General features: G+C 41.8%; 1 protein-coding gene across 5 annotated transcripts; it reads right to left on the reverse strand.

Annotated features, from left to right (window-relative positions):
• Positions 1-485: 485 nt before the first annotated feature.
• ZGRF1 (zinc finger GRF-type containing 1) lies at positions 486-17291 on the reverse strand. 5 transcript variants are annotated; one of them, XM_040065629.2, is made up of 28 exons: positions 17173-17271; positions 16103-16218; positions 15904-15984; positions 15735-15791; positions 15098-15283; positions 13262-14840; positions 12397-12479; positions 11644-11742; positions 10793-10898; positions 10611-10711; positions 10265-10409; positions 8821-9485; positions 7622-7760; positions 7043-7227; positions 6737-6924; positions 6026-6165; positions 5802-5948; positions 5095-5209; positions 4704-4963; positions 4087-4246; positions 3391-3468; positions 3099-3246; positions 2689-2816; positions 2301-2424; positions 1845-2021; positions 1582-1716; positions 1239-1500; positions 486-766 (listed from the first exon to the last, which is right to left on the reverse strand). In XM_040065629.2, the coding sequence occupies exons 2-28, from the start codon at positions 16121-16123 to the stop codon at positions 651-653; spliced, it is 5625 nt and encodes a 1874-aa protein (XP_039921563.1). In that variant the 5' UTR covers positions 16124-16218; positions 17173-17271; the 3' UTR covers positions 486-650. The 5 variants fall into 5 exon arrangements, with proteins under 5 accessions (XP_039921563.1, XP_039921561.1, XP_039921562.1 ...); XM_040065627.2 differs by having other exon boundaries at positions 12779-14840; XM_040065628.2 differs by having other exon boundaries at positions 12779-14840; positions 16103-16183; positions 17173-17197.
• Between the last annotated feature and the right edge of the window lie 36 nt (positions 17292-17327).

A 17327-nucleotide genomic window follows, 5' to 3' on the forward strand; every position in this document is an offset into this window, starting at 1 on the left:
AGCGCTGCTCACAAGCCGCGTCCAGCCAAGCCTTGAACGCTTACAGGCATGGGGCAGCCACAGCTCCTCCGGGCAACCCGTGCCACTGCCTCACAACGCTCCCATGGAAGAATTTATCTCTAATATCCCAGCTAAACCCATCCTCTGGCATTTGAAGACATTCCCCCTCGTCCTGTCACTCCACGCCCTTGTGACAAGTCTCTCCCCAGCTCTCTTGGAGCCCTTGTAGGCCCTGGCTGGTACCTAAGATTTTCCCAAGAGCTGCAGAAGGAGCCTTTTAATTGCTATAGCCAAGCTCCTTCCCGGATGTGACCTACCTGTAAGTATGGGAGGTGACAGAATTGTTCTAAAATACCATGGTGCTTAATCTGAAGAACAACAAAACGCCACTTATATCATTAACTACACCGTAAGCATAAAAGGATTTCACTTCTCAAGCAGATAAAGTCACTCTATTTACGGTTATCAACCAAGTAAAGTAAGTCACTTTAATAATTTTTAGTCACATGACCACAAGGTCAAACAGAAGTATCAGTGCAATGAGATCCAAACAAAAATACCCCACATTAAATAAATACTAGATTAAAAATTACCACAGCTATTGCTATAGACAAGCACTTCATATTTTGTTCATAAAATCAATACATATTTTATTTTTCCTTTTTCTTACTCTGTTCTTCTTCCTCCCAATTCTCCAAGTAAGACTTGAGAATGTCGTTTAGCTGCTGCTCACACTGGCTTGCTTGTTGTAAGCCATTTTCCCATCCTAAAATCAGCAATAAACAGGACAATCACATCTGTCTCTACAGCATCCATCACGGAATCAGCCCCTGGCAATGCCAACATCTATTTCCCCAAGAGTATTGACTGGTTGTGCTATTTCTGCTTGGAAAATGGCTCTTCGGAGTTCAGTCACTAACAAGATGCTTCCTTTGATGTCAGCCAAGCAGGTAAAGTTCCATTACTGGATTAAAAAAAACCCCCTTCGAGTATAAAAAGATTTTGCAGGTAAAACTGCAAATGCGCAACTTGCAACTTCTTGCAATAAATTAGATTTTCTATGTAACAGTAAAAATTGGGAGTGTATATGCAATGAATATAGTGGTTGCTCTAGTGCACGTACTGTACATTTTATATATCATTATATAGTATAGAAACACGGTAAGGTGTATTACACATAGTCTAATTAAAGAAAAACGGGGGCACGGTTTCAAAAACCCCGGCAAATAAACTCTTACCTCTGCAGTGGTGAATTACTCTTCCCCACAGCCTGTTCCTGCTCAGACAGGGCAGACTTCCCACAATCAGCAGGTGCCTCTTTGCCCTTGTTAGCGCCACGTTCATCCTCCTCTCTGAGTCTATGAACCCAAACTGCCTCGTCCTGACGCACGACAGGACGATGACTTCCCTCTCAGCGCCTTGGAACGCGTCCACCGTGGACACCTGGACAGGCTTGACTTCAAAAGCCTCGGAGTGAACCCCACTGAGCAAATTCTGGATCTGTGGGCAAAGAAACAGGGATGGGGGATGAGTTGTACGAGTACATTGAAGAAAACGGCTTTATTAGTTTATGATACAAACCTTATACATTTGTGATTTATAAAGGGTAATCACACCAATAGCAGCTCCTTCTATTCCACTTGCAATCAGAGACTGGATGAGCTTGACTGTGAAATGAGCTTCTGCCATGTTATAAAAGCTGTTGTCTCTTTCAATCTGGGAAGAGGGAAAAAGATTCCCAAATTACTTCTCACCAACAATGTAAAAAGAAATGGAATGGAGGAAAACCCACAATATTGACTTTTTATACAAGCAGTATATATACAAAGTGTTGAGGACCTTACTTGCTCCATGCCATGAACGCTATAAAAGCAGAGTGTTGGAAGCCATTCCAATAAAGGAGTCCTGTCCTCCTCAGAAATCCCATCGACGAGGTTCCCGCCGTAGAACAGCTCGCTGGCGATGGCACTGAGGGCAGGGTGACAGCGGTACTGTGTCCGAAGAACAACTGGGTTATGGCCCTAAAGGGTGATCGAGGAATTAGGACTGGGAAGAGTTCTTGTGGATGGAGCTCAGAGCAAGCTGGTCTAGTGGAAGGCGACCCTATGGTCTATGGTGGGAGGTTGGATTTGGTGACCTTTGAGGTCCCTTCCAACCCAAACCATTCTGTGATTTTATGATATTCTGCAACGTCGAAACCCTGACCCCTCTCCCACCTGAACCAGAATTCCCCATGTGACTTCAGAAGACCTACAGTTTCACTCCCCACCTTTTCCAAAGGTGTGTTTAGCAGCACCTACCATTAAGCAGAGCCGGTCAAAGAGAGTCTGCTCCAATCCCTGCTCATGAATACTCTCAGACCCTTGAATAGTTGGTGGCAGCTGCTTGGGGTCTCCGACAAGGACAAGCTTTTCACACTGAAACCTAAATAAGAATGTAAAAAACCAAGAAGTGTTCTAAAAAGGACGCTAAATTGTTCATAAACAAAGCGTGTGCTGTGTTTCTATATCACATTGCTTCCCATCAGCCTCCCTTCTCCACCCCAGTTTAATAACACCTAAGGACAGGCCTCAACTTGAAATCCCTCTTCTTGCTCTCTAAGGTGAGGGTTCATGTGCTCCAAAGGGTGTGGAGTTTGGCACTCCTCGGAGCTTGTGCCCCTGCTGAAGCCCCACAGGAAAGCTGTACCTGGCGATGGGAAGGAGAGAAGCAGGTTCAGTCATCTGACTGCACTCATCCAGCATCACCACAGGAAACCTGAGCGCGTTCAGACAAGGGAAAGGGCAGGCAGCACACGTCACTCCAACCACTTTCACCTTTCATGGGCGAGGAGAAAATGGGCAGGCAAAAAGTGACCATCACTTCAGAGTTAATCTGTTAAACATAGTTAAACTGTAGCAGGAGAACGCACCTAGATTTATTTTCAGAAACAGGACACTAAGCCACACCTAATTAGGTGGAGCCAAACCTAACGTTTACTTTACATTTCAAGACCAGGAGCTTGACAGGTGTGAGGGGATTCCCAGTTTCCATTTGCTGGGCCCTGTGGATAAGACACAGCAAAACCCTGCTTTCCCATCCCATCCCTTTGACTGTACCTGTTGCAGAATAGTTTTATTGGTCCCCAGTTTATGCTGCTCAATGCTCTTCCTGACGTATATTTTTTCAGCTGGAGTCAAATCTTCTTTCATGAGAGCAAGCAGCTCTTTCAGCTGCTCGTTTTCATTTCCTGAGCCTGCATGTAAACTTCAAAGAAGATTTTAACATACATTACAGTAACTGAAAATAGCAGTACTTGGAAAAATAATCATACTTTATACATAACAGCAATTTACAACAATGTATTAACCTACCGCAAATTGCTTCAGATCCCTCAAAGAGGTTTCTTACCTATGGGGAAGAATTGCTTTCGTGATTTTCCTTATACTTCCCACTCTTATAAAATCCTCAAATCCAAGATCGAGCAGACTTTAAAGAAAAAGAGATGATAAACATTACAGAAATGGAATAAAGAAATATTGAAAGCTTTGAAAGTGGTTTCAAAAGACACATCGGAACACCGAGGAACACAGACTTCGATGATTAACGAGATGAAGTACCTCAGCAATTCAAGAAAATTAAAATAAATTACCTCATACTGATTTGCCTCAAAAATGCTTAATGCCTTGATGGTTCCCCTCTCATAGTCTCCCATATGTGTCTTCCCTTCCTTTTTCCTTCCAAACCATGGGTTTATTTCATGCTAACTTCATGCTGAATTTTCACAAATCTGATTGTCTCTGCTCCTCCTTCCCCTACTGCCACATCCCAAAGATTCCTGAGCAGTATTACTATGTCATGATGGATTTTAAGAGTAAATTTGATGAGAGTAGAGCCTAAAGTAGTCTTCTGTAAATGTTTTATGTACCTTTCACTCTTTTAACTGTGCAAAAGAGGTAAAATTAAAGCCTGTGTGTGGCACTTTTTAGGGAAAGAAATCAATCTTTTTGACGTGTTTTTACAGGGAATATCAACACAATCATCACTACAGTGTTAAGTGCATTACTGGTTTTGGAAGAAGAGTCTGTAAAAGCCTCAGTAACCCACCCCAGCAGTATCCTGTCCACGGCAACGTTGGTGGAAGAAGCAATGAGAAGTTTCCATGGAGTTGCCCTTGGACCCTCTGTGGCTTCACTGCTTTCAAAGAGCTGCACGAGGAACAAGATCACCACAGACAGCAAGTAGCTCTTGCCAGCTCCAAAAACACCTGTCAGAAAAAGCCCAAGTTATAAGTGAGAATTTCCTAGAAAGGTCGAATCATTTGCTTTGACTTCAGTTACGCTGTGATTCCTCCAAAAACATTGCATGGGCTATGCTTCAGCAGCTCCCAGTATCCAGGGGCAACCTTACACTTACAAAAACAAAGCTAATACATGATGAAAAGTGGTTTTAATATAAAAAGAAAGAAGCAAAAGACACTAAATAACTCTGATTTTGTGTATAGATATTTCTAGGCAAAACCTCCTACGCTTCAGTGAAATCCTGCAAAAGGCAGAATGAAAATTTAAGAGGCAAAAGCTCTGTGCTTACAGAATGGACGTACTAATGTCACAGCCATTATCAGAGGGGCTGATTCTGGCATTTCACGTTAATGACATTTCAAATTAATCAACATTTTTGCAAAGACACAATAGCAGCAAGTGTCACAATTCTTGACTGCGTACCACGTATGATTGTGATGGGGAAGCTCTGATGTTCTTCCCCTGGTCTGGGGTTTTCACAGGAGGTCATCATCTGAGCTACGTGAATCAGTGATGCTGCTTGGTCTGGGTTCAGGGAGAACCTTTGGATCATCTCTTCTGCCAATCCCATTGCCACTTCAGAGCTCACAGGGCCAGACATCATTGAGCATTTCAGGCTCATGGCAGGTGGAGTGAATTTCCTTTTGTTGACTCTTTTCGTAGCATTTTCAGAATTAAAATTCCTAAGGAAACAAAAAATAGCCAAAAGTCATGATGTGATATGGTATTTTTTGTGTCTCCTGGTTCTGATATTCCTACACTGGACTGCTGCTGTTTTATGACCTGCTCACAGTATCACACAACAGTAACTCACATTTTCAGGAGATATGGGATTAGTGGTAACGTGGATGGATTGAAGTGCTCCTCCATGTTCCTTAAGGATGCCAGCTCACCACTGGCATTACAAACCAGCAAGGCATGAACACACACTGGAAAAGCCACAGAAAAACAAAACAAGAAAGAAATTAAGTGAGCAGAAATTTCAAATCAGTTAAATAAATGAATTAAAAGTTATAAAATGCCAAATGAGTAATAACTGATTCTATCTTCTTCATTTACAAAACAAAATAACCCCAAAGCCGTAACTCAATTCAATAGCAAAACCAAGAAACATTTGCAGAATCACAGACTTGAAATGGCTTTTTATATAAATATAAATATAAATTTTCCAGTGAGTTGTTTGAGATTTCTGTATTTTGATTTTCAAGGACAGTAAAAACATATTCCTTTTACTTACACTTTGACAGTCAACTTGCATTGTATATCATATTATATAACTTACTACTTTCTTCATATTAGTCTCATTTCTTCCCTCCCCTATTTGGAATTGGCCAGCTACTTTGCAGGTTTAATTGCATTAATTACTGTATTCAAATTATATATTCAAACATACAAGGAAAAACACCCCTGTGAATTAAATCATGTAAAAGATTTGAGAAAGTCCAAATTCATCCTTCATTGCTGGCTGGATTTTTCCTTAGTTGTTTCCCCCAGTTCTGAATGATTTGCTGTGGAACTCACTGTTTGATCTCCAGTTGGAGGGACTGTAGCCTTTCAGTGGTAGCAATTCTATTTCATTGTTGGAGGATGGTCCAAAGAAAGCACTGCTTGCAATGAAAGTATCGATGGGATCAAAGTTCAGAGTCTTTGAAACAACCCAGATGTCATCTGCCCAAAAAAATACAGAGCCCTCATAAGCTTCTCCTACTGCCACCATTTAAACCTGATGTTTAGTATGTGCTCACCTTTGCTGTAGAGAGAAGAATGCTCCTTTCTGCTTAGCTTCAGGTATAATTTGGGTTTGGAGTCACCATCAAAGCTGGCAGGTGTATTCATAAATTTCTTGAACTTACTGTACCGCTGTGTTGGAATTTCAAAAGCCTTCCTGGGAAATTGTTAATTGGGGAAAAAAAAAAAAAAAAAAAGGTATGTAAACAATTGGCACGTTTTGGATTCGGCACCAAAAATAAGAAACCTCCACAGGTTGGACCGAGTGGGTGTACATCATCTTACATTAACAAGTTTTAAATACATTTCTCTTGACTGCAAAATTCCCTCATATTCAGCCACAATTAGATTGTTTGCTGTACAGTTAAACAGCACAGAATACTCATCGAGATGACTTCTGGCATTAAAATTAGACTCTTGAAGAGAATAAATCAAATTCTCCTACTGAAGATTAAGTGAACAATAATTCAAATGCAACAGTTGTAACATCAAGCAATTGATCAAGCTGCTGGTCAGCAGTTTTGATTCTTGCTAAAAAGAAATACCATTGCTATAAATATTTTGCCTTCAACTAATTTAGCTCTTGCATTTCTTTACAGGAAGAAATCTTTACTCTTTAAATACAGAGAAAACATGTTAAATCCTGCTGAAATCCCGAGCTACTGGCATATTTATAAAACCTTGAATTCACACAGCACTTGAGGGAAGTGCACAGCATTTCAGGATACCTCACCAAGAGCTGGCATTCCTCATAGACAGCAATCTTTTGACTCCTGAGATATGTCCCAATACTTTTGGTATCACGGAGCACCGCGCTCGGTCTGGATTTTGCCTGCGTGGGGTTCACATCTTCAATCCACTTGAAAAAGGAACACTGCTCAGCTTTTGGGGCATCACAGGCATAGAACAAACGACCCTGTGATGGAAGGGAGGGGAGAAAGAAAAGTCCATGAGCACTAAAACAAGCAAGAAAAGAGAGAAAGCAATGGATACTTTCACCCCAAAAGTGTGAAAACACAAGGAATAAATGGCACCTTGTTTTGACCTTCTTTTTTAACCATCACCAGCTTAGCAGGGTGCATGTGGTTGCAGAGTGGAGCACAGCTTCCTTGGCTCCGGCTTTGCCCATCTCTCACCGCAGTGTAAAATGATATATCCACTTTGGAGAGGGCATTGTGCAGTCTCTGTGCCAGCTCAAACAGCATTATGTTCAATTGCTCTTGGTAGGAAAAGGAGAACCACAGAATCATCAGCACAGCCTTAATATGCTTACACAGGTAAGTAACATTCAAACAAATGTATTTGCATTGGAAGATTTTCATCCCAAATCAAAATATTTGATCTGAGTCCTAAAAGAAGCTACGTGACCTGCAAAATCCTCTTATTCCAGGGGAAATAAAAACAAAACAAAAAAAAAGGCTTAGGAATCTTAAGACTGAAAAACAGCCCTGAGGTGACATAGCTGAACTGAAGTGTACTGTCTTTTTGGTTTGTCTTTGCAATTTTGGGAATAGACTGAATATATTTCAGTATATATATAAAAAATGAAATGCACCCTGTTGTTTTAACAGGCAATGTTTAAAATGACAGCATTTCACAGAGCAGAGACTTACCTGTCAGAGCAGCTTTAAAAACCTGCTTGTAGTGAGTGTGAGACTGAAACACAGCCGGGATGGAAATCTTTCTTTTAGGAAGATTGGCATGTTTCACTTTATCCACAGGAGGAAAAGACAACTCAGAAATGGTTATGTCCTAAAAAGACCCAGGAAAAGAGACCATTAAAAACTCTAAGACCTTGAATGAGACAATTTTTTGCAGATTTGTAAAAACACATTTCCCTAGAGCTTGGGCTGCCAGTTAGGATGCACTATGAGGTTAAAATTTGCCCCTTGTCAAACAGCCTGCGTTTATAATAACACAGATAATACTTCCAAAGGCTATAGAGTAAATTATGTAGTTCAAAATTATGTAGTTCAAGTTTTTCAGCACTAGGCATGGGGAAGGAGCACATGACCCCCATTTTTAACACCATTTCTGCACAGAAATAAATTAATTATAACTGTCTTCATAAGCTTTCTATGTCTAGTGTATATGGATTTTACACATATATATGTATAAAAACACACACAATGTGTATACCAGTGTATATATGAAGTACATTAGTTATTTCCTCACCTCTGCTTCACAAGAACACTGGACAGTTTTAAAGAACTAAAAAACTTCAAAAAAAAGAAGAAAGAGTTAACATTTTCTTTGACTCCCAAAACCAACCATTTGACAATTTTAAAAACTTGACTTGTGGTTGGTTTGGTGTTTTCCCCCAGTTTACTCCATTTGACACAAACAGCTGTACTAAATTTTTAGGTGCTTATTCAGTGCCCTAACTTGACTTTTACACAACTAAAACTGAAGGAATTTATAATATTTTCAAGTCAAAGACTGTGCCTCGAAGCAAAACTAGGTGTTCATTAAAATGAGGCTGATATCACAATTAAGAAAAACCCTTTGTGCACACAGTTTCTTACCAATTACAGACATCAAAACAGCCCAGCAGCTTTTCTTTCACCTTCCTGCCGTGAACATTCAGATAAAAAATCTAAATCTGGCACCGTGTGTGCCAAGGAATTACCTTTACAAAGGATTAGTCACGGCACTTAAAAAAATAACTTTTTTTTGTGTCACTACGTTGGCAGAAACATTTCATCCAATCACGCTGATTATATCTTGCAGGAAATCAGAGAAATGCAATCCCTTTGGCCAGAGAAATGTGTTTGTGTCAGTGATAGCTGTGTTTGCTTGGACAGTTACACACCTGGCTGTCTCCTGTTCCGGCGTGGCGGCTCAGGTGACTCAACACCTTTTGTGCGGCCGCAGCCAAAGGTGTCTGCCTTAAGTGCAGGGAAAGCACCTTCCCCTCTGAAACCAGACCTGGGTGGCTGGTGTTTGCAGCCCTGGAGCATTCCCCAGGCGGGCTCCCGGCTGGCAGCAGCGGTGCAGAGCTGGGAGCACTTGGATTCATGGCTCTGCCCTCTCCCGTGTCACCCGGCGGCATTCCGAGGACGCTCTGAGCGCAGCTGTCATCGCTCTCTTCCCCGTCAGCGCTGTTTTCAGGGATCAAATCACACTGAGCACCGCTTTGATACTTCAGCCACTTGCTTTGTCTGTGTTGGGCAGCTGCATTAGGGAGCATCGGTGGCACAGGTTCCCTTTGTCCGTCTTCCATGTACTCCCCAAACACAGAGGTTTCATAATTCCTGTCCTCGGGGCCAGGAGCACTCCTAGGAAATGCCACTGACTCGCTGCACAAATTGTTTCCTGAAGAGCCCGAAGATTGCTGGACCTCCTCGCTCTCGGTGGGGTAAAACACGTCAGGAATCTCGTTGGTGGCAGGAAGAGTGATAAATGGAGTTCGTGTTTTCATGGCGAGCTGGAGTCCTGGGAGGCTGCATTCCTCTGGATAGCTGGATTTCTCCCGGGCTGTGGGGCAAATACAGCTTACAAGCAACTTGCAGCACCCAGGCATGGTACTTTGGATGTACAGAAAGGGAGGAATTCTAAGTTTTTCCTTTTACATCCTAAACGGGAAGCTCTCTGGATTGTTCATGTACAGTATTGCACTAAACACTGGATTTTGTGTGATTCTTTTAGTTTTAATGCTTTGAAATCTCCATATTCAGAACACATTATGTAGCCACTCTGCTCGTATAAAAGACACGATTATTTAAACCTGGTTGTGTTCTGGAGGTCATTCATCTGATGTCACTGACAGCTGCCAACTAGAAAACACCCAGCTTAACATTTGCTGCTTTTTCCAAAAAGATAACCCACAAACCTATGAATTAATAACAAACAATGCAGATAAAAAAGCTCTTAGTACCAAAAAGCACCCTTTTGACTAAATTAATTATCAGTAGTGACAGTTACAGATAGGTGTCAAATGGGAGAGGGTCAGAGGTCAGCTGAACATGGAAGAAAACTAAAAGCAGGTAAATAAAAACATGGGTATCATTTAGAAGCTTAGCTTACAGTCCTTTTGCCTCCAAACTAGAAGCTGATTTTTCTTTATAAAACTGAATCCCTCTGTTAAACAGGAGAATAAAATTATATATTCATAATTCATATAATTATACATTATATTCAGGAGAATATAATTGGCAGAGTGCCTATGATAGCCCAATTCATTGTGCTTCAAGAATCCTCAGAGATTTTTCAGCTAAAACACTGTAAGGTGCCAGTATAAAACTGTAAATTCTTACTGAAAAAAAAATCCGGGAGTTCTGCTTCTCTTCGTAAGAACCCATGTGTCAGGGGCTCCCGGATGTCTCCAATAGTCTCCTCATTTCCCCAGGGTGGAAAAATTGTGGAGCCTGGATCAAGCGGGGAAGTCGGTTCTGATGAAATCTGCAGGTGAAGAATTAACACGGCAGGTGAATGACGGGAAAAAACCCTGATTACAGCTCTTTTATCAGTACTCTCTCTCATCATTCTAAACAATTGAAATGCCTCTCAGAATTGAGATAAAACAGCTTCAAAAACAAGGAATTGCCACGAACACGCAGCAAATAAAGCCAGAAATATCTGCAAGAGACAGTCAATCCCCACCTTGCCAGGTTCCCAGGCAGCCCACTGCGCTTGTCTCAGGTCAGAGGGTGAGCGTGACATTGTCCATGCTGGCACTTCAGGACACACATCCAGGGCCAGTGCTAGGAAAAACACGTGAAGCACTGAAGTCATGCAGAAATTTTGAGGCCAATCACTGCCCATCTCCTCTTACTTTCACTTACAGGACTGATTTATTCCTGGCTCTTCAATAACATCAGGTTTCATTCGAAAATTCCCTTCTCTGATAAGGTCAGCATCATTCTTATGAAGGCTCCTGGAACCTGGAGACTTTATTTTAAAAAAAGCATAAGCAAAAACTGGACAGAAATTAAACTGTTTGTCTTCTTTTTTTTCAAAGTGCAACTGATCAAAGGAGCAGAAAAAAACAAGTCACACATGACGAAGTAAGTAAAAATAATTGATTTCAATATGATTGTAGCAGTTTAAAAATGAACTATCTTCTATCCTAAATTGACAGGATACTTTCTTGCACTAAGATCAGTAAGGATAACCGAACAAAAAAAGAAATGTTTTACCTGTCTGAAGTCATAAAGGTCATAACTCCTTGCAAAGAGGGGTGAGAAAAATGTCTCAGCTGCAAAGTCTTTGTTCTCTGGGTGCTGCTGCCATCCTGTCTGGGAGCATGGAGCTCTCAACATGACCTCACTAGCTGCTGATCCTTTCACTTGGTGCCCTTGGAAGGCAACAGGCTACACAATGCATTGGAATTATCACTAACAGGAAGTAAAAACTGCGCTGCAACTAGCTACAGTCAATACAGGCACTTTTTACACATACAACAAAAATAATCTGCTGACGCTGCAGAAGAGAAACAAAAAAATCTGGCGTTTTTTCCCTTGTCATCTGAGTTTAAAACTCTCCCAGAAAACTTCCCATGGTGAACTGTACTAAAAGTTATGAGAACTGGCTGAAGTTATGAGGACTTAGTGTATAATACATTACAATTAGCAAACCATTTAACTGAAATCTAGGAAACACTGTTAATTATGCTTCAGTTCCACAGAAATGGTACCTTTGGTTGCCAGTCAGATGTGCCAGGGTCTCTCCGGGCTGCTGCTATTGGTACAATACATGCCTCTGCCTTCTGTAATAAATTGTCCACACATTTGGGCTGCATAGGAAAGTATCAAAACCTAATTAGTCTAATAATTTAACAACCATTTAAAGTGAAAATTTACGCTACGAAATGTCTTGTATTTATACAAAGGAAGCCTTTTCCGTTACAGCCTTTTTATTTGGAAGCCACGACCACCCATGACAGGATAAGAAATTATGCTGGCTTTTCAAGCAGAACAGGAAAAAGGGGAGGATTTCTAAAATCTTTCTTTAAGCTTTAGATGGATTGAAAAAGAAAAAAGGCTGTTAATAGCACTGGATAAAAATCAATGTGAATTCTCAAACACAAACGTTTTTCCCAGTGTATTTCAACCCAAATGCTAAAATTCCAAGGAAAGCCATGTATTTAAAAATACAGTAGAAAAAAAAAAGGTGGCAAAAGATGGGGTAGGGAAGGAGAAGTACCAGACATATTAATGGGATATTAAACATTACTAAATACTACAATTTTCATTAAGTTTCTTGTCATACATGAGGCCTCTTGAATATTGTCAAGATGACATCCTCTATTTATTATCAGCTTCATAAACAATGCCTCTAAGCAATTTGGAGCTCTATGGTTCCATAAACCAAGAATTTTATTCCAGCATCCAGGTGGAAAATTAATTTATCTTGTACAGATAAATATATGTAGTCAAAAATCGGTTACCATAAGGCCGGGAGAATCAAAGTATGAACAGGATGATGCCTGTAAACTTTCTGAGTAAGGCATTTCTGTAAACTCTTTTCTAGCTACAAGAGATGGAAAAGCACAGTGAGTTACAATCGATAGTCTGGGGTTTTTTACATGAAAACATCTGAATATTTACAGGTCTCGCAAACCTTACCCATGCAACAAATTGCGCAGCTAGGATTTAACTGAATGAAGAGCAAACCGAGAGAGACTTGGAGCTCACAATGTTGCTTTAAACAGTAAAAATTGCACGAGGGAACCTACACAACACATCACTCTAAAATTATTTCTGAATATGAGGAGAAATCAAACAAGTACAGACATACGGATTCCAGTTTAAAATACAGGCTGCCCTAACCTTCATCCTTCTCAGAGGGTTCAAGAGTCTCCTTAGAAGTGTCTGTTTCACAGAACACGCTGGCACTTTCCTCCATTTTTTGCAAGCTCTCTAATGCTGTGCTATGCTGAGTCAAAGCTCTCAGAAGAGCGATATCATTCACCAAATCAGGGAGTCCTGAGGAATTCTCAGCCACTGCTGTGCCTTTCAGGCAATCCACCCCTATTGTTTCTCCTTTGCAGGCTTCAGGAGAAGCAGTTATGCTCTCTGCATTTTCCAACGCAGTTTCTCCTACTGCTGATTCCTCTGGAGATGAATAACCTGTTCCTAAAGGATCTGATCTTTGTGACAAAGCCAGCAGAGGGCTGCCTGGTTTAATGTCATCACTCTTAGCACCCCAGAAGTGCTCTGAGCCAACATCTGGGGATTCCATGCACCCAAGCTGTGTAACTCTTTCCTTGGCCTTTTTGTCCATGGCAGAAATTATTCTGCTGGGAGAAATACCTGGAAGGCTTCCAGTTGCCTCAGACACCCTGGTTTCAGGGAGACATTCATTGACATCAGTGTCACCAGGCAAGAGATCAGAGTGCTGGATTTTTATCCAGGACGTGCCATCAATGGTGAGTGTTGCACAGCCATCCAGATCCTCCTCTTTGTTTGTGGCTTCAAAACTTGACTGACTTTCATTGATCTCTTTTATGTTGCATCCATCGCCCAGAAGTTCCACTTCGGTTCTGGTCTGGTTTGCAGCATCTTCTGCAGTTCTCCTAGAATTGTTGTCAAAAAGCTGGGGTGGTGTACTCCCCTCTCCATCAAAACTTGAATATTTGACTTCATTATTGCTGTGTGTCTCTACTTCACAGCAAGAATGAGGCTTCAAATGAGGCCTCGAGGCAGCATCTTGTGCTACATCTTCTCCCTGTAAGCAACCTGGGCTCCACGAAGGCGTGTCTCCCTCAGAGAACTCCTTCCCTTCTCTTTCACACACATCTTCATTGTCTATGTCATTAAAATCAAAAGTCTCCATTAGGTTAAAGCTAACCTCCATCAGTTCCCCATCAGGAATACAGTCTGTGCCCTGCAAACTGAACTCCTCCTTCACAATTCCAGCTTCAGTCCATGTCACAGCCCCAGAGAGCTCTGGGTCACTAGACACTCCCTCTGAATTTTGTCTTGGATGAAGCTCACCCTGCATCTTCGCAGAGAAATTCTGCCTAAGACTGTCAGTCCCTGAATGCTCCCTGTATCCAAAAGGATCGTTTTCAAAGGTAGTTGGACTTGCTGAACATGAAATGTCACCTGAGGATGGGCCAAACTGACTGTCACTCACTCTACTTACAGTGGACTCGGGTAGGAAGTAACTACTTGTGTTGCAGTGATCGTGTAAATCTTGACTTAAATTATTTACCTTTTTGTCTTGTCTCTGTCCTGTGACTCCTTCACCACAAGGTTGTTCAGCTGAATTTGGAAGCAACTGAGCATTCCAGTCCTTTTTATCATTTACAGTTCCCTGCATAAAAGGCGGGCGCTGCGTATCTGGAACGAGTCCTTTGGCAGGGTCGCCTGAAAAAGCAGGGAGGACAGGCCTTTTTTTGTCACATAAATCTGCATTTTCTGCTGCCTGAAACCTGGAAAGACAACCTGTGACTCCAGATGCTTGCTCTCTGTGTCCTTGTGCTGGTTTAGACTTCAGAAGAGCAATTATCTGTGCTGTGCTCCTGATGTGGTGGGACACTGCCCCGGGACCAGCGTGCCCAGTAAGGAGAGGAGATTCTGGCTTCACAACAAACTGATTGGAGTTTTGCTTCTCTGTCTCCTCACAGCTGTCACTAAAGGGAGCTGAAAGCAGTGAGGACACAGACACTTGTTCTCTGCCGTTGTCCCTATATACCTCTTCCTGACAGCCTGCAGAGGGATTTGTTTCTGCATCCTTCTTGCGAATCGTAGAAAATAACGGAGAGCTGATATAAAACTTGAATGGAAAACTCCCATGGCACTCATTAGAAAAAGGCAACACTGTTGGTTTTTCTTCATCTTCCATGGCTGGTATTTTCTTCTCAACTTGGCGTGGCCCTTGGAACCCCTAGGAGAGAAATTTTCAATTAGTCCACGCTTTGTAATCAAATGTTAAAAATGGAGCACGCCCCATGAACTACATTTTGATCCAATGGCCCAAAAAAATATTCTGATCAAATCCACATGAGGATTCCACAGGTGCACAGAAACAACCTCAAGCCCCTTGTGATTTATTATTGTATTTACCATTCATGAAAATATGTGTCCCTTGTGTTTGATAATGCATGCAAACATGGGACATAAAAATCTGGAACAAAAACACACCGTAACCTTCCTTTTCAGGCCGACAGGGAGATGTCTGGGAGGTAGAAGACCAGGTTTTACACCATTTCTATCCACTGCTGCAGTTTCTGCTTTCTTTGGCTGGTCTTCAGAAGGCTTTTCACTCACTTTGACTGCTTCAACTGTGATTAAATATCGCTCACTTTCAAAATCATCTCCAGGAGTCACCTGGAAAAGAGAGAGCAGCAGTGTGCAAATAATAATACTCTATACGAAACAATATTATATAGTTTTATCGTAAATAAATACAGTCTTTTAAGTACTTACATGTAAAAAATTCAGGTACTTACACCCACTATCACAGATACCATATAATGCTTTTATTTATACATACATTCTAAAAAGCATTAGCACTTGGCTTCAATGATTATTTCATATATCACTGTAATACACTGCTTTTACCACAGAGGAGGAAAAATTCCATGAAACCTTCTGGACAAACAGTAAGATCTATTAATAAATAGAAGCTGTTTTCCCTTTCCACTATTTGCACAGTAGCAGAGTTTTATATCAGCAACAAGAAAAATTACTCCTTTGGCTACCAAACAAGTGTTTGAAATGCAGCCTGAAAGACAAACTACAATCAGATATACAAATAACAACTCCAAACAAAATATACCTGAGATTTTATAAAAATACTCTCCAGACATTGTCCTTTCTCATCAAACAAGGTAGCCTGCAATATAAAAATAAGAATTAAAATAACCAGTTATTTAACAAATCAACTAGACTGCCATTGGCAGTGGCAGATGATATTAAATCCAACAGGGTTAAATCTAAATTTTCACCTGATTTCTGCCAGTTCTGACCCTTAGAATTCCATCTTGCCATGTTTTAGCCTTTTTCATCTTCTGGTGAGTGTATAACACCTGTTTGAAATACGTAAAATATTGAAAAAATAAGAAGTAAGAAAACATTCAAGTATTTCAGCAGCTACTGTCTTTAAACTTATTCCTACTTAATTGCACAGTGTCAAAAATCACTCACAGTAAATTCTTGAGAGGCCATTGCTTTGGCAACACAGTCATCCAACAGCTTATTTCACAAATATCCACATCTTCCCACAGCCTGAGAGACAGGGAAATGGTCAGGATGCACCAGAGCTGTGAAGGAAAAATGTGGCAAATAAACCACTTATTTTTCCCCTCAAAAGAAAAGAATTAGATGCAAGATAGTATCAAACCAGTGGGGCAGAGCTGCTGTGGGCATTTTAAAGAGAAACCTCAAAAACAATCTAACAGACTGCTGGTAAAAAAAAAAAACGAAACAAAACAAAAAACCCACACCTTTTTAATAGTTGTTAAGATATTTTCCAGCTTTTAGACGAATTCATTCATTTAAATGAATGGCTGGCAACTCTGAATACTGTTATTCAGACTCACTTGAATTAAAAACCTACAAGCTTACTTGCAGGGAAAAAAAAAAAAAAAAACAAGCAAAAAAACAACCAACCAAAAAACAAACCCCCAAAAAACCCCAACCCACCAAAATACCAGATAAGCCGTTAGCAGAATGATTTTGTCACAGGTCTGGAGTTGGTCATGCATGTTTAGCTCATGCAAAAAAATAACTGACTCCCCAAAGCAGCTCCCCGTGAAGCCAAACCACTTCAGCTTTGCATAGCTGAAGTTCGGCCGCAAGATATTTTAAAATCATTTTTTATACACGCTTTGGATTGGTGAGAAACAGTTTATATGACGAAAAAGGGAGAGATTTGCGCCGTTTCTTATGATCGTCACCTCCTTAGGCGCTTCATAAGGTGAAAATCCTTGGACCCGCCTTTTAGGACAGAGTTATTCCTTAAGTTACGAGAGCAGCTGGATCAGTGCGAACCCTTAGGACGACTCCCGAGGGAACGAAGGCCGCGGGCAGCGGGACGGGCCGAACACACGGACCCGCCGCTGTCAAACCCGCTGCCTCCACACAGCCCTTCCCCAGCCCTCCATCCACCAGCGCTCCCTCCAGCGCCAGCGCCGCCTCCCAGGGAGACGCCCCGAGGGACGGCGACACCAGCCCCCCGCCATTCCCGGGGGGTGGGGCGGACACCCCGATCCTACCCAGTGGCTCCGGGACCGGCACCGGGACCGGGACCGGGATCGGGATCGCGGTGCCAGCCGCCGCCTTTCCGAACTTCCCGCCCCAGCGCCCGGCGTGACGTCACGACGCCGCGACGCCCCGCGAAGAGGAAGTCACGTGCGCGCCCAGAGCCGGG

This window comes from Hirundo rustica, chromosome 5 (assembly GCF_015227805.2).
Source record: "Hirundo rustica isolate bHirRus1 chromosome 5, bHirRus1.pri.v3, whole genome shotgun sequence".
Taxonomy (NCBI): Eukaryota; Metazoa; Chordata; class Aves; order Passeriformes; family Hirundinidae; genus Hirundo; species Hirundo rustica.

Coding starts and splice junctions, on each gene's coding strand:
- ZGRF1 (XM_040065627.2), bottom strand. CDS start 16,123: ATGGCCTCTCAAGAATTTACT. Junction 12,480..12,778: donor ACCCTCTGAGAAGGATGAAG/GTTAGGGCAGCC, acceptor CATCTCTTGTAG/CTAGAAAAGAGTTTACAGAA. Junction 7,228..7,621: donor TTTTAAAGCTGCTCTGACAG/GTAAGTCTCTGC, acceptor TTTCCTACCAAG/AGCAATTGAACATAATGCTG.